Raw genomic sequence first — 22,082 nt, forward strand, 5'->3', positions numbered from 1 at the left:
TTGTGAGAATGTCCGCCTTTTGATTGATACCTGCAACATGCTCCACCTCTACTTGTCCGTTATCAACACATTCCCTTATGAAGTGATATCGCCGGTGAATATGCTTACTACGTCCGTGGAACACTGGATTTTTTGTCAATGCAATCGCTGATTCATTATCAATTCGAATCAGGATTTTCTCAACAGAACTACCAGTGATTTCTGCCAACAACTCCTGCAACCAAATTGCTTGTTTAGTAGCATCAGTTCCCACCATATACTCAGCTTCACAAGATGACAAGGCCACAACATCTTGCTTTCTAGAACACCATGTGATCGGACTGTTCCCAAAATAGAAGATATGTCCATAGGTACTTCTTCCATCTGCTGGATCACCACCATGGCTAGAGTCACTGTAACCAACAAGCTTACGTACCCTCGACCTTTCATAAGAAAGTCCCAAGCCAACAGTTCCTCTTAAGTGCCACAAACACTGCTTCAATGCTGCACCGTGTGACAATCTTGGACTCTGCATATATCTTGACAAGATTCCCACACAATATGAGAGATCCGGTCTAGTGTGAAGTAGATAACGAAGACACCCTACTCTCTTGCGATAAATTGTTGCATCAACCTCCTTCTCATTCTCTGCTTTTGATAACTTCAACTCTGTTTCCATTGGTGTATGAAATGAGTTGCAAGTTTGTAAGCCAGCTTCCTCCAAGATCTTCAATGCATAACCTGATTGATCAAGTGTTATTCCCCCTTGATGTTGCCTTACTTGAATTCCAAGATAGTATGACAACTTACCAAGATCACTCATGTCAAACATTGGGGACATCTCCTCCTTAAACCTCATAATGATCTCTAGACTTGTTCCTGTAACAAACAAGTCGTCGACATACACCCCTACAATCAAGAGGTCATGATCAGAACTCTTTCTATAAACCGAGGGTTCCTTTGAGCATCGAAAAAAACCGAACTCTATGAGGATTCGATTCAGCTTGTTGTTCCAGCACCTTGGTGCCTGCTGTAAACCATACAGGGCCTTGTTGAGCTTATAGACTTTCTCCGCTTCTCCTTTATTCACAAATCCCTCTAGCTGACTCACATGTACTAACTCCTCAAGCTCACCATGTAGAAAAGCCGTTTTGACATCTAAATGATGTATCTCCCAGCCACTAGAAGCAGCAAGACTAAGTAGAAGTCTGATTGTTTCAATCCTTGCTACTGGAGCAAACACTTCCTCAAAGTCCACACCATACTTTTGGACATAACCCTTTGCTACTAGTCATGATTTATATTTATTGATGCTCCCATCCGAATTTCTTTTGATCTTAAAGACCCATTTCAATCCAATTGGCTTCGATCCTACTGGCAAATCTACGAGATCCCAGACTCTAAACCTCTCAATAGACTCAAGTTCTTCCTCACAAGCTCGTCTCCATTCTATGGATTCACTAGCCTCTCCAAAGTTTCTCGGTTCATGATTTAAACATAGCAACGCTAGTTCTCCTTCTTCTTGTGCAATCTGAAAACAGTCATAGTCATCGAGATACTTCGGCCTAGTTCGATGTCTTTTACCTTCTACTTCAACTATTACTGCAGGCAGTCCTTCGAGTAATGCAGGCAGTTCATCATCAGACTGCTCATCTCCTCCTGTTTCCACACTACAAGTCTCATCAGACTGAACATTTACCATAGGTTGTTCAGTCAACTTGTTTACCGTATCATCACTTCTTAGTCCACCAATTATAATCTGGAAACTCCCCTCTCCATCTTGTTCAGACTTGTTCTTACTCCAGTTCCAGCCTTTTTCTTCGTCGAAAACAACATCACAACTGACTATAATTTTTTTGGTTTCAGGATCAAACAGCCTATACGCTTTGGAACCAGGTTCGGTTCCTAAGTGTACAAGAAGCGGATTTCTATCATCTAGTTTCTTTAGTTGCGCCTTATCTTTCTTGGCATAGGCAATACAACCAAAGACCCGAACATGTCCAACTGCTGGCTTCCTACCTTGGTAACACTCATATGGTGTTTGATCCTTGAGTGATCTTGTGACAACTCTATTCAACAAATAAGTAGAATGTCGAACAGCTTCTCCCCATAGATAGTTCAGCATCTTCATGTGTTTTAGAACACTTCTTGTCATTTCCATAAGTGTTCTATTACGTCGTTCCACAACTCCATTCTGTTGCGGGGTATAAGGAGATGTCAAATGTAAAATGTTCCCAGAAAACTCGCAAAAAGAGTTGAACTCGAGAGACACAAACTCCCCTCCTCTATCAGTTCGAAAAGTCTAAATCCTTTCCTTTGTTTCCTTCTCCACCATTGTCTTGAATTTCTTGAACTTCTGCAATGCCTCACTTTTCTCCTTTAGAAGAATGGTCCACATGTACCGTATATAGTCGTCGATGAGCACAAATATGTATCGACTTCCAGCACTTGTACAAGGTGTTATAGGACCGCAAAGATCTCCATGTACAAGCTCTAGCTTCTTTGTTGCTCTAAAGCTAGCTGCTTGTGGGAATGGTTGTGTAGGCTGCTTTCCAAGTAGACATGAGCTACAAATCTCTTTATCAAGTGATTTCTTCGGTCCTCCCAACACATGCTCATTGGTAAACATCGACGATAGTGTGGCATAATTAACATGTCCCATTCTAGCATGCCACATACTTGATTCACTTGCACTCAAGAGATTTAGACACACACTATTTGTTAGTCCCATGTTAACTTTGTATAGCTGATTCTTAGACCTCTCTGTTTTGACCAACAGATTTCCATCTTGATCACACATTGTCAGATAACCTCCTTTTAAATGTATGTCACAACCTGCCTATGTAGCCTGTCCAAGGATTATGATGTTGCTCCTCAACTCTGGTATAAAGTATACATCGGACATCACTCTCTGCTTCCCATATGAATCGATAAAAGCTATTGTACCTTTTCCTTTGATGTCGATCCTTCAGTCGTCTCCAAATCTAACCTTCCCAGTAATTGACTGATCAAGTGTGTCAAAATACCTCTAATCCCATGTCATATGGTTGCTTGACCGTTGTCGAGATACTAGACATCATTCCCATCTTTGTCCGCTTCAAACTTACTTGGTCTGCAATACTTTTCGTTTAGATAGACAACTTCATGCATCATGAGTTTATCAGCTTCTTCTGTATCCTTATGTTCACCTTCTTTTGCTTCCACTATACCAAGTTTGAGTAAACGTTCTGGACATTGTGAGGCAAAGTGACCTACCTTGCCACATCTAATACAGACAACCTGTGATGGATCCCTCCAAGTATTACGACCACGTCTCCGTCCTCTGAAATTTCTTCCACCACGTCCTCTACCCCTATAGTCTCCACTGTAATCTCGGCTTTCTGACTCAGTATTCGCATACATGAGTTTGTTTTGATCCTCTTGAGTGTCTTCTTCCTCAGCAATGCGTTCCTCATATGCTTTCAACCTACCAACAATGTCCTCAAAGCTTACAGTATTGAGATCTAATACTTGCTCGAGAGAGGCAACCATATGTATAAACTTTCTCCTTGGAAGACTCTTCAAGAATTTCTTTACGAGTTTTGATTCTTCAATAGTTTCTCCGAGAGAGGCTGTCTTTGAGGAGATTGTAGAAAGTTTTTTCAGCAAAAACATCAATGGTTTCTGATGCCTTCATCTTGAGTCTGTCGAACTCAGCCATCAAGGTTTGTAGTCTAGCCTCTTTGACCCTCTCAGCTCCTACATGTCGAGTTTGAATTGTTTCCCAGACCTTCTTTGCTATGCCCAAACCTCCGACTTGCAGTATAAGAGATTCTGGTATGGATTGCAGGATCAATGCTATGGCTAGGTTATTCTTATCACTATCGATTGATTATGTTTCGATCACCTCCCAAACTTTGTTGACTTTGAGCACAAAACTCATCTTTATGGCCCAAACCGTATAGTTGGTTGTGTTTAGCATAGGACATGATATTGAGGACGATGACGATGTTGTTCCATCTTTTGGTTTGTCTCCGGTGACTGCGATCTGCTTGTTTTTGTTATCTGAACTTCCGTCGTCTGTCATCTTTTCACAGGTTCCTGATCTTCTTGCTCTGATACCAAATATAGATTCACAAAACAATAGTTTGAAAGAAGAAGATTAACAAAGAACTTGCTCTCTTTATTAAACCTTTAGGAAAATAACTCAAAACCTAAGGCTCTCCCAATCTCTCAAACTACTAACTCTCTTGTACAACTGATATGTTCTTCAGCGCAATTGCAGTCATATTTATAACAAAAGGAAAAACCAATTTGTCCTAATCCTACTTGGAAATATATGTTTAGATAACTCCTAAACTATTCAAGTCCTTATTCCTCAAGACACTTAATTCCCAAATAGGTTTAGGATAACTTCAAGCTCTCTTCAAGCTTAATCCAACAATAAGTACGAAGGCAAAGCTATATCGGGTGAATTTATCGGAGTTACGAGCTTGGCAATGGATGGTGAACCGGAACAGAGAAACTCATATACTAACTTAGGCATTTACAAGAGCTACTTTTTTTCAGTTCCATCACCGTTTTCGAAACCTTTGATCAGACTAAACCGTTTAGTCTAAACGGATTCCAGCATAAGTAAGATGGAACAAACAACAAGTCAGATCCCACAACTTTTATCCTGAAATATAGATCGACAAAACACACCAAAAATCTAATATCCTTAATCTCATTAACTTGCAAAAAGAGAAAACTCATAATTTATATATCTTCAAAAATTCTAACGTCGACAGAATTGCTAACCTCGATCTAGATCGGTTAGGCGTATATTATTGATGGCATTGAAGAAAGAAGATGGCTCAAACAACCCTTCAACCACCAAACCTCCAAGGCTAGCCTACCAATATTTAAACGGATATGTCGTTAATCGTCTTAACATGCAAAAAAGAGCCTATACACCGGCAATGCAAATCTAAGGCGAGAAAGAAAAAAAATAATAAAAATAAAAATAAAAAAAGAGGAAAGAAGAGAAACAATTATTTTTTTCATCAAAACAATATAAACAATGCAAAGTATTTGGTTTAAAACTTTAAATATACTCAAATAATTGTTTTACTTCTCTTGATAATATAGAAGTAAAAAAAAATCTTACCTATTTTAGATCTTTAGTTAATAAAAGCTTCTGTTATTTCCTCCATTTATAAGAGACTCCTTGGTAGTCCTAGATAAAATAAACCGAACTGAATGGACCGAACCAAAATTTTGGTCCCGAGAATCAAACTGAACTCATATTAAAAATATGTGTTAGCCGACAATCAAACTTAAAGATCTCTACAAACATGAACGTGTGATGTGGTCACTGCGCTACATCGAAGTTTTGATATTTCAATCAATACAATAAAAGTAGAACGTTTCTCACCTCGTGTTAACACATAAGTTTTTTACACTCTTCTAAACATGACACATCATTAAAAACTTAACCCAATCAATTATAACAATTAATACAACTAAGCATTATGTTCCAATAACAATCAATCTCTTTTACACGTCACTTTTTCTCCTGCATCTCGGTCGATATTGTAGCCGCTATGTCCATCCTTCTCAAATCAAAGTGAAGAAGAATTCAATTAGAAGAACAGATCCAAAAACGTTTCATATGAAAGATCTTTTAGGGTGCGTTTAAAGTTATAAAAGATTTTGAGAAAAAAGGAGCTATAACGAATCCAGATGAAGGAAGGATGGTTGAAGGACCATTCAGAATTGCACAACCAATAAAAATAAAGAAGACTTGAAAGAGTTGTTTTTGTAATGCAGAAAGTGTTATTTTCTTCAACGTTTCATGTTAATTAATGTCTCTTTAGCTTTGTTGATTGTCTCTGTTAGGCACCCAATATTTGTTTTTCTTCTTATTTCAGTATAGAATTAATTGATTTATGATAACTAATAAATAAAACAGTAGACATAAATTGTTACATCACATAATGCTCATTGGATGTATTGATCATAATATTAGACTCTAGATCATACGATCTGTTTTTGGATATGCATGTCTGGTATCTAGGGATACTTTTTTATAAGAATTTTAATACATTTTACATTGTCTTTTATCTGCAGATTTTTGGATTGCAATGGCACATCCATTGTATTTTGTGAGGTTGACTGCAACGACAATATCAATTGATGGGTATGTACACCAAGTCCATTCTTGCAATTCATACCAACGACAATACCAACTGTTTTGATTTGTGTATTTAATAATTTGGAAAGCTAGAGCACTTCTGATAGTTTCAATGCATGTAATCCCTAATTAATCATCTGTTTTGTGTCGTCTGTGTTTTTCCGGGGAAGGAAGAAGCATTATATGTAGTTAAGTCTTACAATTTTCATATTGTTTGTGTGGATTTGGGGTTAATTTCAATTGAGGGATGAGGTGAACCGTAGCCATTAAGCTTCCTTAGCTGGACTTATGTATCATTTAAGTATTTAGAGAAAATAATCATTTTTCATTTGACTTGATCACAAATAAAACCAAGAGTAAGAAAACGGTCTAAATTTTCAAGTCTTAACCATCCTTGTCCAGTGGTATTGAATCTCTTCAAATTTCTGATCAGACCGGTACTGGAACTATTTGTTCCCATCCCCAATCTAGATATCCAAGTAAGCTATTTCATCTTGATGCCTAATAATTTCCTAAATTTTAGTTGCTGTGATTTCACTAGGAACATATCTATTTGCTTATTGATTTCATGTCTTAGTGAGATAATATAAAGTTTATTGTTATTACTCTAAGTGTCCTGTTTTTAATGTAAGAAATTTAAGTGGAATTTATTTTTAAATCTATTTGTTGACAGAATATTTTTATACATCTTTTCAAGAAAACAAACAAACAAATGCTCTAGAAATCATATGAAGCTTGTATATGAAGTTTTAGTATAAAGCTTTCACCTCATGTATTGTTCTTAAAAAATGAGAGTCATATATCTGTTTGAATTAATTATAGTTTTAAACAATATGATTTATATTACAACTTATAGGTATTATTAAATAATTATTAAATAAAAAATTTCTAAATAAAACCCCGCGGCGTAGCGCGGGTGTCAACCTAGTACGTGTTAATTTAGATAAGGTAATAAAATTAAACTAAAAACCTAAATCAACATCATATATATTTAGACCAAAATACCAAAATATATTAAATAAACCAAATATTTGGAACTATTTAGATATATTTGTTAAATTATAATCAAATTTTATATAAAGATTATTTTTAAAAATATATATCACACTGTTTCGGATACCCAAAAAATAACCGAACCCAAACTGAAATAGTAAATTAACCTATTGGATCATAAACTCTTAAATCCAAAATACTCGAAACCAAATGGATACAGCAGAACCTCTATAAATTAATAAGGTCGGGACCATGAAATTTTATTAATTTATAGAGGTTTTAATTTATCGATAAATTAATAAAATATTAATTTATGAAAATAATTTTTTATCAGATTTTCAGAGTTTAGAAGAAATTGCTACTACTATTTTTCAAGGTGATGATGTAGTTGAAGAAGATATGACGGTACTTTTAGAACCAGTTACACGTAAAGAAGCAATTATCGCGTCAAGAACTCTCTACAATTTTTGGATGCGATTTGAGAAGACAACACCATAAGTTTTTGATGGAGTCAGAAAGATTAGAGATGTTCTCCAACAAGAATGCAAATTCAAGAACAAACAAACAACAATAGATTCATATTTCACTAGATTTTCATGGATATATATATATATATATTTCTTAGATATATATATATATATATACTATTTTATTTGATTATTAATTTATGATATTGATGAGACCATATTTTTACATGAAATTTTCAAAAAAAATTATTAATTTATTATTTTATCGAATAGTGTCCAAAATTACACTAGTTCCAACTTAAGACCGGAGAAATTTATTAATTTATAGACGTTATTAATTTACCGAGTATTAATTTATAGAGATTATACTGTATATCCAGAACGAAACAGAATACCCGAACCCCCGAGACTAATCCTTAGTTACAAAGTCAAATAACTTCACTAATGGGAGAAGAAGACACTGGTTTAACTTGACAGATTATAATTTTTGCAAACCGGCCTAAAGACGAACACTTTAAACTGTACATTTGTCAGCGACTCTTCTTCTTTCACCAACTACCCCCATTTCTACTTCTTCTGCTTTAAGCTCCAGCGCGAGAGACAGAGAGAGAGATCGCGTCGGCACAATCTTCATATACCGACATCGAACATGTTAAACTCTATCGCGACGGTGTTTTTCGCCATCCTTCTCCTCACAATCTCCGATGCGATCTCGATCCCGCCTAACGGAGAGATCGACGCAATGCTAGTCCGAAACAGCCTCATCATCGGAGAAGACGAAGATCTGATGCCGTCAGAGATCAGCCGGAGAGTTCTCATGGCGCATAAACGTTACATCGGATACGAAACCTTAAGGAGAGACATGGTTCCTTGTCAGAAACCAGGAGCTTCCTACTACGATTGTCGCTCCGGACAAGCTAATTCTTACAGCAGAGGTTGCGAAACCATTACTAGATGTGCTCGAGACACCAGCGACATCAACACCTGAAGCAATTAATTTGGGAGCTTTTTTTTTTTTTTGGGGTCTTTTGGGTTTGAGACTTGAGATTGAGAGAAGAGGCAAGTAAATTATTATATGATTAAGACTTTTGTATTTGTTGTTGTAACCTCTGAAACTTTGATATAATAATTGTTATATATATGTAACCTTAATTAAGCTATTTTGGTTATCAATGCTCAATTGTATGATGTTTTCATTAGATTGATTGATCAAAATTGGGTGTTTTTGGTTGTTTGCTTATGTACCCAAATTAGAAGCTTTTCACTTGGGGATGTAGAGATTGCTTGATGGTTCTTATATAGTTTTGGTAAAGTAGCAAGGTTACCATTTGTAGAAAGGTTGGTGTTGTTATTACAGGAAACCAAGTCCAGTTTCAGGTCCTATTTTAGTTGCTAATATAGTCTTTCAGGTCATGACTGGTTCAAGATCAGCTGAATTAAAAAGATAGTAGTATAAAAAGGACTTGTGAATTAATTGTGAGAACGTTGGCTTGATTCTACTATAGAAATAGATGTACTTATTTGTGTTGTGCTATGAATTAGGAGGGACTCGTATACACTATGATGGCTCAAAACCTGCCAGGGTTGCTAGCTGCACAGTGGAGCTCTCCAAATCATGGAAGGATATTGCTCTTGCTCGTGTAATTAGCAAAAATCGTGAGAATGCTTTAAACTTTCTAATAAAATTTTAAGTCCTAAGAGTGGCAACAATGTTGTGCGCAGACTTCAGACGGGCATGAATATTATAATCATCACAAGTGACACCAAAATCATCTATATTCTTTAGTACTTAAACTCGTGAGAAGGCTGCAAACTTTCAAAGGGCATCTCCATTGGTTAAGAGTCCATGAGTTCTTCTTAACCCCCAAACTCTAAATAAACTCCAAAGTAATGAACATAGCAGAACTTTTCTTCATCTCTGTAAACCGTAAGAGTTTGGTGATATGAGGCTCTCCACGTACGTATTTGCGTGTTGCAACTTGCGGGATTCAACACCGCGGATTTTTACACTCCTCCAAGTATTACGCTCAAAATTGTACAGGACCAAGTCTTTATTGATAAGTAGAAAAACCTCCTCATCGTTCCTGGTGGAACACACACAATGGTATCATGACTTGGCAGTAGGAAACGCCGATTCGAATCTTACTCCATGAACTCCCGACACCGTACTCGTTCATTACCCATATAACATCATGCATCTCTAAGCACCAGCGAACGACACAGAGACGCCCTTTGAGAGTGCCCACCGTATATCCCCCATAGATATGGTCACATTCCTCGGTCAAATCAGGCAATGGCATAAGTCGTAACTTCTCTGTGTTAAGGTCAAATGCCATAACCACTTTCTGAGATTCTCCTCCACTAATCAGGGAAATCCAATGGATCGATCCGTTGAGTTCCACAGAGGTCCTGGAATAGACTCTTCTACAAGGAATATTGCATATCCGCCTCCACGAATCTTTCTTCAATGAGTAGACATAATTGTCGTTATCAACATTAAACCTCACCACTTTGTAATCATTGGTCAGAGGATCAAAACCAAAACCATAACTAAACCAAGACCAAGTTACACTGGAACTGGAACGCAGATATTCAGGCACGTCCGGTATTCTCTTGGATTCTCCGGTAGTCGGGTTATACAAGAAGACATCACTCGCATTCGAAGCCATATGCACAAACACCAACCCGTTCGAAGATACGGAGATATAAACGCTACTTGTTCTAGATATTACACCTGAATCCAATTTCAGGTCATATTCATCTTCTTTAAGCAGGTTATCTAGTACCACGGCAGTCAAATCCCTATTTCCTCCACAATCATCACGGATCGAATCAAAATCCACAGCTAATAGATTATTACAAGGTCTACGGTGTCCCCAACGTACAGCGTTACGATCGGACAACAAATCATATAGATTAAGATTATTAGTAGAGGATAGGATAAGTCTGCGGTGGCCAAAACGTACTGTGTTATGATCTACATGTTTCCTCGCAAAGTTGGGATCGGACAACAGAGCGAGAAAAGGCTTTGATAAGCATCTGAATCTCCCTAATGACCTAGCATGTGATCGAAGGAAAATTTCTGTGATTAACTCTCGGGGAAGGTAGGGCAGTTTCGTCGGTGAAACTTCGTGATTGCTCCCTCCTTTGCCCCTCACATCCATTATCGTTCTCTGAACCGAGACCTTTATTTCTAACTTATGTATATGTGTGCCGCTCACTAGTAAGGCTACCCTAACCCTAGCTTAAACAGCAAGCTAAATTAATTATAACTTTATAAGTCAATGATATATATGGGTGTTTTACACATGTAAAAAGGAAAATAAGCGAAAAAAAAAAAAATATGCGACTGTTTACTTTTCGGTATCCATTTACTTTTTTTAGAATTTTCTTTTCCATAAACAAAAAGGAAGAAAAAAAACAATATATATGCTAATCTTTTAGTTGAGATAAAAAAAAAAAAGGAATTCATTTAGCATGAATACTAACCAATCATAATGGTTGTTGAAACTCAAAACAATGTATCATGTAGGTTATTGTCAATCAGATGTTAACAAGTATAAAAAAATAGTAATTTACTTTGCATGGATATTAATCAATTAAAAAAAACACTATATCTGAAACCCAAAAAGATTTGTGCTATTAGTCTAACTAGGACTCAGACACCCGCGATGTCGTGGGGGAAGTATTTAAGAAAACAAAAATAAACTAAATTTAAAATTTAAAATTTAAAATTATACATTATGAAAATATTTGAATGTAATAGAATAGTTTGAATACATAAACTGTTATTAAAAACACAACCATCAAAAAGAAAACTTATAACAAAAAATATTATGTAGAATAGAAGCAATTGTGCAAAACATATTGTTTAAAGTATTATAAATATAAGATATTTTTATGAAGAGTTATGGTAAAGAGCTACAATTAAAAAAAACATTATGACAAATTGATCCTAACTGAGAATATTGAACTATTGTTGTAATGAGTAAATGTATTTTATATAATTTGGAGAGCTGTAAAAACAGTTGAGAGTGAAATTTTATATTATTTTTTGTCATGGCAAAGAAATGAAAACAGTTCAAACAGACAAATATATATAGATTTCAAAATATATGAATATTCGAATAGACACAAATCAACAATGAACAGTTGCAAATTTACAAGAATAACAAAAAACTGTTACAACGAACAATCACAACTTTTTGTAAAATACACAATTTAAATTTTCTACAGATTTTTTTTTAAAATTATCCAAAATGTACGATTGAAAAAAACATAACTTTTGGTGGCATTTCTTCGGATTGCTATTATATATAGATTAGATTATGAAAATTTAAGAATATGACAGTGCAATAAAAAATACTAATTAATAGCACTGTCATATTCTTATGACGACATGTATCAATTAAATTATGAAAATTTAAGAATATGACCGTGCAATAAAAATCTCATCAATATAGTTTTAGTTTTGTTAAGTAAAAAAATCAGTAATGAACAAAGTATGCTTAGAAGAAACTAATTAAACCCCCAAATCTGTGAACTCCACGATCGTAATGAACATAGCGCATGCCATTTTTTTTCATCTCTCTATACTATAACCGTATAAGTTTGGTGATATGAGGCTCTCCACGTACGTGTACGTATTGCCGGATTTAACACCGCTGATTTTCAGAATCCTCGAAGTACTACGCTCAGAGTTGTACATGACCAAGTGTCCATCAAGTAACAAAACCGCCTCGCCATTCTTGGTCGAACACAGTGGTTGTGGTTTCATGCTTTCTAAAGAAACGCTGATTCGAATCTTAGTCCATGAACTCTCGACCCCGTAGTCATTCATTACCCATATGACATCATGTATCTTGAAGCACCAATGAACCACAGAGAGACGCCCTGTAAGAGTACTGACAATACATCTTCCGTAGTTATGCTCACATCCTTCGCCCAAATCAGGGATTGACATAACTCGTAACTTCTTTGTGTTAAGATCAAACGCCGTAACCTCATTTTGAGTTTCTACTCCACCAAGCACGGGAATCCAATGGATTGCACCGTTGAGTTCCACAGAAGAAGTGAAACGGACTTCTTTATAAGGCATATTGCATATCCGCCTCCACGAATCTGTCTTCAATGAGTAGACATAATTGTCGACGTTCTTGCTACAATCAAAAAGCTTAACCACTTTGTAATCATTGGTCAGAGAGTCAAAACCAAAACCATAATTTAACCCACTTTTATTAACTGTTGAACGCCGAGATTGACCAACCACGTTCGATAGTTTCTTGGATTCTAAGGTGGTTGGGTTTCAATTTCGGTAAGAAAACTTTATCTTCTTTAAGCGGATAATCGAGTTCCACAGCTGTCAAATCCCTTATTCCTCCACAACCATCACGGATGGAATCAAAATTCACCGCGTATAAATTATTATAAGAAGATATGATAAGTCTGTGGTGGCCAAAACGTACCGTGTTATGATCTACATGCTTCTTCGCAAACGTGGGATCGGACATGTTTGTACCGGGATTGCACAACACTAAGTAAATAAAGGTTTCGGGGAAAAGTGAAGCTAGTCCTTTTATTAACGAGTTAATTTGAGGTCGTCACTAACAAAGAGCCAAGATTAAGTTCGTCAGTTCACAGGAGAACTAACAAACATAATAATGACGAGCGCGGAAGTGGAAATGGATTACACAGAAAACAATAACAGATATCGATGCAAAGTATTGCTCTCCGGGTAAAGTCTGAAGGTCAGGATGGTGATCTCAATAAATGTTCTCTCCTTTTATAGAGGACTGTTGACCTAGGGCTACCTAAGGTTTTCGTCGTGAATTCCCGAGATTGCCCTTTGCGGATTGTTAATGACTTGCTCCCAATTGTGTCGGGCCGAAACCACAATTAATTTGTTTTGTTGGGCCGAGTGGCATATTGAGCGCAGGCCATGTCCAACAGGACAACAAAGAGTAAAAAGGCTTTGACACGCATCTGAATCTTCCTAATGATCTAGCATCTGATCGAAGGAGAATTTCTGTGATCATGTCCTGAGGAAGGTAGGGAAATTTCGTCGGTAAAGCTTTGTCATTGCTCCCCTCTTCTCCCCCGTTTTCCCACTTCGTCGTTTTGAACCTTTGCTTTAGAAAATATATATTTTTAAAGCAAGCTAAACCCTAAGCCTAGATTATACAACAAGCTAAATACAAAGGCAATATTTGTATTATTTGACTACCATGTGTGCTTTTATTAGAAAAAAAAATCATTTAAAATCATAATTCTCACGCCTTCATCTTCTAAGCTATTTGATAGGGTTTCATCTGAATAACATCCAAATTGTAATCTTTTAAGTGTTTTGAATCCTTCAAGGCTTCAACCATATATTATTATTTTGTTAAATCGTGGAAATTCTTGAACTTCTGCGGTTCGGCCTATAATTTCTCTCAATACTCGGAGTTAGTAAGAGAGACCCTAAACCCGTGCAGAAACAAAAAAAAAACAAACAACCCCGCCCCCGTTGTACTACTACTACCAGCACCACACTTTTAGTTCCAACCATACATCTTAGTTTGTTCACAAAAAAAAAAAAAAAAAGTTTCTTCTCCCTCTCTTGTGAAGAGATTAACAAACGAAACCTACAATACAAGCAAGTACAAGCCATCATATGGCATAGGGTTATGGTGGAGCCACTGATTAAGTAGATACCGAAATATTTGGGTATCGCTAAAACTGCATTTTGTGGACCAACAGTTTATTAATTAAGATTCCTATTAATTACGAGGAACAAGTACATGATGGAGAATGATAGTTGAATTTAGAGACATGAAAACGCATTAATGTCTTCGTGGACATCTCATTGTCGAATGTAGTTTGATGTAAATAAAATATACGAAGTAGTTTGAACTTTGAGCGAACGCATGTGTTTCTTGTGTTTATTGAGTCGCTAAAATTGGGATGCCGAAAAAAGTTTCCCCTTTGTTTTTTTTGGTTTCTCATTTGTTTGGAGAGTACAATGTTGAACAGAACACACAAAATAAATTCAAGAGAGGAAACTGAAACTAAAACAAAAACTAAATTTTTAAGTCTCATGAAAAATTTAGAAAACAAAGCACAACCTTCGAAAGCCAATAACCCTTATTAATAGATATTTGGTCAACTTCATCAGAAAGACCAATATCTCAAACTGTTCCACTCTTCCACCACAAACCCAACACAAAACCACAAGTAGAACCGCTTTGTCCACACACTCTCTCTCTCTCTCAGTACCTGTAGTGAGGAGGCTTGTATGGTCCCTCAATTGGAATGCTGACGTAGTCAGATTGGTCCTTTGAAAGCTTGGTGAGCCTGGCTCCAAGCTTGCCCAAGTGAAGTGCTGCGACCTTCTCATCCAAATGCTTGGGAAGAACGTACACCTTCTTCTCGTACTTTCCGCTTGACTTCTCGTTCCAGAGCTCGAGCTGGGCAATCACCTGGTTGGTGAAAGAGCAAGACATGACGAAACTAGGGTGACCAGTGGCACAACCCAAGTTCATGAGACGACCCTCAGCCAAGACAATGATTCCGGTCTTGGTCTCTGGGAACACCCACCTGTCAGTCTGGGGCTTGATTGTGATACGCTTCACACCTGGGTAAGTCTCGAGTCCGAGCATGTCAATCTCATTATCGAAGTGACCAATGTTGCACACAATGGCGTTGTTCTTCATCTTGGTCATGTGGTCAACCATGATGATGTCCTTGTTACCGGTGGTGGTGACAAAGATGTCAGCTTCTGAGACAACATCCTCAAGGGTAAGAACCTGAAGACCTTCCATCAAAGCTTGAAGGGCACAGATAGGATCAATCTCAGTCACAATGACTCTGGCACCAGCAGTCTTCATGGCAGCAGCACAACCCTTTCCAACATCACCATATCCACAGACAACAGCAACCTTTCCAGCGATCATGACATCAGTGGCCCTCATGAGACCATCAGGGAGTGAGTGACGGCAACCGTACAAGTTGTCGAACTGCAAGTAAAGAGCACAACTAGATTAGATAAGAGTACAACATCTCTATCAAAATTGTCAAAACGTTAATCTCCATAACACTGTAACCAAAGGATACTCGCTACTAAATAATATTAGTTTCAAGAAACAGTTCAGATCTTGCATCTACTTAGTTTAATCCTAACGCATCAAAAACCACAGATCTATAAACGTGACGTATTGTAAAGGTGGTAAGTAGTGATCAATACCTTGCTCTTGGTGACAGAGTCGTTGACGTTAATAGCAGGGAACAAAAGAGTTCCGTTTTGCTGCATCTGGTAAAGCCTCTTAACACCAGTGGTGGTTTCCTCAGAGACACCAACAAGTCTCTCCTTCATCTTGTGGTACTTCTTGGGATCAACTTGAAGACCTTCCTTGATGATAGACAACACGATCTGGAACTCAGGGTTATCAGTAGAAGTAGGATCAGGGACCTGACCAGTCTTCTCAAAGATCTCCTCAGCTTTGACTCCCTCATGGATCAAAAGCGTGGCGTCACCACCATCGTCAACAATCAGATCAGGGCCACCACCTGGACCCCAATCAAGAGCACGCTCCGTACACCACCAGTACTCCTGAAGGGTCTCACCCTTCCAGGCGAAAACAGCGGCGGAGTCACGAGCGATCGCGGCGGCGGCGTGGTCTTGGGTGGAGAAGATGTTGCAGGAACACCATCTGACCTCAGCTCCGAGAGCGGTTAGGGTTTCGATGAGTACGGCGGTTTGGATGGTCATGTGAAGAGATCCGGTGATTCTAGCGCCTTTGAATGGCTGAGAAGGACCGAACTCAGTACGGCAAGCCATGAGTCCAGGCATCTCAACTTCGGCGAGCTCGAGTTCGAGACGACCGAAATCGGCTTGGGACATGTCTTTGACCTTGTATTCACGGCCACTTGAGGTCTTCTCGACGAGCAACGCCATCGTTGAAAGGGGAATCTCAGATATGGTTTCTAGATCTGAGATTTGAAAAAAAATATCGAAAGGGGGCAGAGAGAGAAGAGTGTGTGTGTGCGAGGAGAAGAGAAAGGGGAGTGTGAGAGTATATATAGATGAGGTCAAATTGGAATGAACGGTTCAGATTGTTTTGAGGGTTTGGTGGATCTGGTAGAAGTTGGTAATCCCGTATATGGCGGAACACGCTGCACGAGCAGCATGACTCGTGTTTGTGAGCTTTGTCGTGGGTTAATCGGACGGCGATGTGGGAGGGGTTACCACGTGGCTGTATTTTATTTGTTTTGGCGAATCGTATATATTGTAGTTAGGGATGACTTATTTGAGAACCTTAACGGGCCTTCACGGTAGCCCACCAATGATGAATAGTTTTTCGATGACTATTCAAGACTTGTCAACTATGTTCAATAGAAGGTTTTATTTCCTCAGCATAAGTTAGTACATATTAAAACAGAATATATTTTTGTCAAAAACATTTATTGTAGTATCATTAAAAATCATTGTAAATCTTATCATTTCCATATATTAGTTAAGAGTTTTTAATATTAATAAATACTCCCTCAGTTTCACGAAATATGTAATTTTGACATAATTCATACAGATTTTTTATAAAAAAATTTGAATCATACATGTATTTTTTGACTAAGTTATAGTTTAAATTCAATGAAAAATAATTTTGTTTTAAGGGTATATTAGAAACTTAAGTGAAAAAAATCATATTCAAAAAAAAAAAAATGACAAAATTTTAGAATGACATTTTATTTGAAAGAAACAAAGTAATAAACACGTAAGTTATTTACAACGATATTTTATGCTATAAATGCATTCAGCACCATCATATTGCGGCATTCACCATGGGCACACATGATATTGAGATGGGTTGCTTAGAGTTTATTGTCACCAGGAACATGTGTTATTTAAATATAGAACGACGTGCATTGGAGTAGCCGGTCTCTTAGCGGATGTAATGTATCCACAAAAGTAACAGAAGAGTTGCTAGTCATGACTAGCATTATGTAAGATATATGCAGTGTAATTTCATTGGCCACAAAATATGATTTCTTATTCTTGCTCAAGTAATTAAATGCCAAGAATATAGAGAAGTAGACCAAGAGTGGTAATTAAAAAAAAAGAAAAACACATCTAAAGAGCAAAAATGATCAACCTAATAAGAAGGAAAATTGTAGCTATGATGATCGATCAGGATTATGCCATTAACAAATAGGAGTAGATTAAGTAGTGTATTGTGCTTTCGAATTGTTTTAGAATTTGAGTATCTTTTCAATTTACCATCTTCCTTTCAAATTCGTTCCTTTAGACAACTTAACCAGATTAACCGAATCATGGTTCAGCAACTAAAGCTAAATACATCTGTAATTATATTATATCCCAAAACTTCGTCCTAAATCAGTTCATCATCCCGCTTGTATCAGTTTAGATCACTCACTTGAATTGGCTCACAATGCATTGCTCTCTAGTCTCTAGTGTATTACTTTCACTCTAAAGTCGCTTAAATTGCATCATCATTCTTCTGCCATGAATTCTCCATGTTTGAAATCATTTAATTATGAGATCTCTCGTTCGTCTCATTGGCCCATGAGAGACGTCCCATGTTCTCCGCTTATTGTAACGGCGTATTTCTAAATAAATGCTTTAGATCCACGACATGTGACCTTTCTGTTTTTTGTTTCCACCTTATTAATATTGTTTTTTTTTCTTTTTATATTTATCAATTTTAACTAATTGGTTTATTCATACTTAAAAACATTTTGTTTATGATGTGAAATAGAAATTTTAACCCTCAATATACGAAAAAACTGAAATCTACAATTTTATATCTATTGGTGGATATATATCTATAGTGAAAATTTATAATTCGGTCCAATTTTTTTGAAACTTTAAATACATTACTATGAATCCATATTAAAGTTGAGTTTGAAAAATAAACAATAACTTGTTTTGAAGAATAGAATATTTAATAGGTGCAAATAAAATAGACACGAAGCGTTTACACTTAGTGGCATAGTGACTGTGTGTGTGCTGTTTGGATCTGGACCTGCGCGTGTAGGAGCGTCGGTGGATCTGGTCACAAAACCAGACTTTTAATAAATTAATACGATTGTTTGACAAAATAAATAAATTTAATGCGATTACGATGTGATTTAGAAAGAATTGTAATATTTCAAGCAACCGACACTGAGAATCATAGCAACTATGTGGGGATATGCGTTTCTTTTTCTCTTTGTTTCCATACGATGCAGATCTAATACATGGTTCTCCTTTTTTTATATAAATTTATGAAGTATTAGATAAGGCTCGTAACCCGGGTACAAATGAAGGTCCCTAACGCGGGTACAAATTTTAAAACATTATTGAAAAGAATCTACCAAATAATAGATTCTTATTAAGGGTAAAAACGTCAATTATTTATATTTTAGTCGGATAAACGCGCGGATTACCGGGTCGGATCTTATTTTTAATTTTTTTTCCCAGTTTTACGGTACCAATAAAAACGATTCATTCCGCCTTAATCTCAGAAACGACTCGTGGTCAAGTGGTTGAAAGAAAGTGATTTAAATCTGGGGTCTTAAGTTCGATACACCTAGATGCAGATTCCCATATATTTATATTATAAACATTTCTAAGTTAATTTTTGTTTTATTCTATTTAATAATAAAAAAAGAAATCCCTACTATTAAAAGAAAATAATTCCCTAAACATTCTAATCTTTCTCCTATAATTCAGGCATTTATTATTTAATATTATTATCGATATCTTTAAGAATATTGTATAAAATATAATTACACTATTATAGGAATTATTCATTTAAGATTTTCCAAAAAAAATCGTCATGCTAATTAAATTTGTTTCCTCTTTTTGTGCTACTGGATTGATTCGTTTAAGCAATTTCTTTCACATTTTCATAAGATAATCAATTATTCTAATTATTTACTAAAAATAGTAAAACGTTATGTAATCTTTGATAGTATAAATCTTGCATCCAATCAATTCAATAATTAACTCACATAATTTTTTTTTCACAATCCCGATGATCTTGTGTATTTTAGTGTTAAAAATATTCTTTTGTAATTCTTTTGTAATTCAAAAAAACAAGTCCACCCCAAATTTTAAAATCTATATATACCCTCCCACTACTAGATCTCTCATTACCGGATCACATTCATGATTGTAAGCCTTCTTAATATTCCTGTAGATATTTTTATTTCCAACATTGGTTTTTTTCCTCTCAGGTTATCATGAAATCATTCTTTATTAAATTTATAAGGTATGACTAATCTTATGATCTAGATTTTTTTCTAATTAATGGAAAAATATGTGACTAATCTTATAAGATTTGCAGATGTTTCGATGGCTTCATTGACCAACATATTGTTGTTTAAATGGCTTCATGTACCTATTCAACGTGATTTTCCATCTTTTTCTTTGGTAAAAGATTACTGCACTCTCTTAATATACTTTACTTATTAGACAATCACAAATGTAGCAATTGATATAATTCCACGTAATTAATCTTTGCAAGAATCAAAATAGTACACTACATAGAAACAAGAATTGTCATTCCTTTGATCTGTCACTAAGGCCAAGATTGGTGAAGAGGGAGACGGGTCAGTTCATTTATCTAACTTATTATACTCAGAAAAAATAATTATTATCATAATGAGATTTGTATTTTTTTTTTCTCTTGTGCAGGAAAAACCTCAAAGTAATGTGGGACAACCTTCAAATGAAGAAGATGATGGCACATGAGCATATGAGATTATGTAGATCTTTTGGAGGCACTACGTTTTATTTTAGATTTATCAATTATATCCCATATTTATTTATATCTTTAACAACAAAATATAAATAATTTAGATCTGCAGAAATAGGATATCTAAAACAAAATTTAACATGTTTTATTAAAATTTTTGTTTTCCATTGTTTCCTATTTTTCTATTACGTGATTGATTCCTATAATTGAGTTTTAGATATACAATTTCAGTTTCTTTTGTGATATTTTCTCCTCAAAAATCTCTATTATTTTTCTTTGTTAAGTTTGTGATATTAAATCTTAATTATTTTATTATATTAATATTGTAATCAGCATTTCTTAAAAGTAATATTAATAGGATTTCATTATTTTTTATTACCTTCAAATAATTATTAAAAATTAATTTAAAAATGAAATATTACGAGTTTCCAAAATAAATTTTATACGAAACAAATTTTAAAGATATTTTAAAATTTACACGATTATTCATTTTCATCCGCAATCTCATTTTTTAATTATTAAAAAGAGTTACTTTAATTCTTTTTTTTAACGAATATACAAAACCTCCATAAAATTAATTTACTGTAAAACAATCGGCCAAAATATCTCTACCTTTGTAAACAAACATTTAAATTGTAAATTAAAGGAAAATCAAATCGCTTGTGGAAATAACCATAAATTTACATTACTCTTCCAAAATATGGTTTTGTTTAACCAAATTTTACAAACATATAATCTTAACAATATTAAAACAGAAAACAGTTTTTTTTTGATGAAAAAAAAAACACATGTCTTCTATAAAAATCCTTTAAATTTTGCGAAAAGCATTGACAAAGAAATTTCGAATGTTTTGGATAAATTCACCAAAACAAAAAAAACCCCCCCTTTTCTGTTTTATGGTATAAGATTAAGAACTTAAATGGTAGCAGTTTTTAACATTGTTTTTGTTTTCCAAAATCCATTAATTTATCCAATCAAGATTATAGAAATAGAAAAGGAAACTTTCAATAAAAAAATAAGCAAACGTTACGAGATAATACCACTGATATTAAAAAATATTTTAATCTATCTTTTAGCTATTTAATAATAATTCTACTTTTTAATTCTGAAATTAATAATAATAAAAATTCACATTTAATGAAAATTTTGCTAATTAAGTACATATACTTTAAGATACAGTAATTAAATTTTGAGAAAAGTCCAGTATATTTATGGTATTAAGACGAGAAATAGTATATGTAAACTGAAACATGTAAATTTGAATGATGAAAAACAATATATTGATTTTTTTTAAAAGGATATAGATTTTAGATAAAAGTACGAAATCAAAAAAAAAATATAAGTAGATCAAGTGTCAAGCTTTCACTTATTTAGATAAGGATTAACTATGCAACATGTAGTTAATGACTTTTGAATGGACACTTTGAAAATTTTTGTATTTTTAAAAAATCATTATATAGTTTTTTAAAATTATAATTTTTGGATAATTTCAACTAACTAAAAAAAATTATTCAATGGAGAAATCAGGTATTTCGTCTAAATTTCTTACCCAATCTCTCTTTGTAAATATTGTTTAGCGAGTAATTATTTAAAAAAGAACGAACATAAAACATAAAATTCTGATGGATACGGGATGAGACAGGTCGAGAGGGGATGGGTTAGGACGTGAGGGGATGGGACAGGACTGGACGTGTTTCCTTTTCCGAAGTAAATACGTCTAGATTTAATTTTTTAAAAAAATTTACATGAAAATAA

General features: G+C 35.2%; 1 protein-coding gene and 3 pseudogenes across 2 annotated transcripts; 1 reads left to right on the plus strand and 3 right to left on the minus strand.

The window, feature by feature from the left end:
• Positions 1–8,070: 8,070 nt before the first annotated feature.
• Positions 8,071–8,792, plus strand: LOC104719066 (protein RALF-like 31 pseudogene; annotated as a pseudogene). Its single transcript, XR_015569235.1, has one exon. The product of XR_015569235.1 is annotated as a protein RALF-like 31 pseudogene (transcript).
• An 876-nt stretch (positions 8,793–9,668) lies between these two features.
• Positions 9,669–10,757, minus strand: LOC104720408 (F-box/kelch-repeat protein At3g06240 pseudogene; annotated as a pseudogene).
• A 1,418-nt stretch (positions 10,758–12,175) lies between these two features.
• On the minus strand, positions 12,176–13,103 carry LOC104720410 (F-box/kelch-repeat protein At3g06240 pseudogene; annotated as a pseudogene).
• Positions 13,104–14,530: 1,427 nt separating this feature from the next.
• On the minus strand, positions 14,531–16,613 carry LOC104719067 (adenosylhomocysteinase 1). The gene is made up of 2 exons (XM_010436910.3): positions 15,815–16,613; positions 14,531–15,587 (listed from the first exon to the last, which is right to left on the minus strand). The coding sequence occupies exons 1-2, from the start codon at positions 16,523–16,525 to the stop codon at positions 14,841–14,843; spliced, it is 1,458 nt and encodes a 485-aa protein (XP_010435212.1). The 5' UTR covers positions 16,526–16,613; the 3' UTR covers positions 14,531–14,840.
• Between the last annotated feature and the right edge of the window lie 5,469 nt (positions 16,614–22,082).

Source organism: Camelina sativa, chromosome 10 (assembly GCF_030686135.1).
Source record: "Camelina sativa cultivar CO46 ecotype springtype chromosome 10, ASM3068613v1".
NCBI lineage: Eukaryota > Viridiplantae > Streptophyta > Magnoliopsida > Brassicales > Brassicaceae > Camelina > Camelina sativa.

Bases quoted from the DNA above. Each gene is read 5' to 3' on its own strand.
- LOC104719067 (XM_010436910.3), bottom strand. From the start codon at position 16,525: ATGGCGTTGCTCGTCGAGAAGACCTCAAGTGGCCGTGAATACAAGGTC. The intron at 15,588-15,814 runs GTATTGATCACT...CTTTACTTGCAG, and splicing joins ACTCTGTCACCAAGAGCAAG to TTCGACAACTTGTACGGTTG.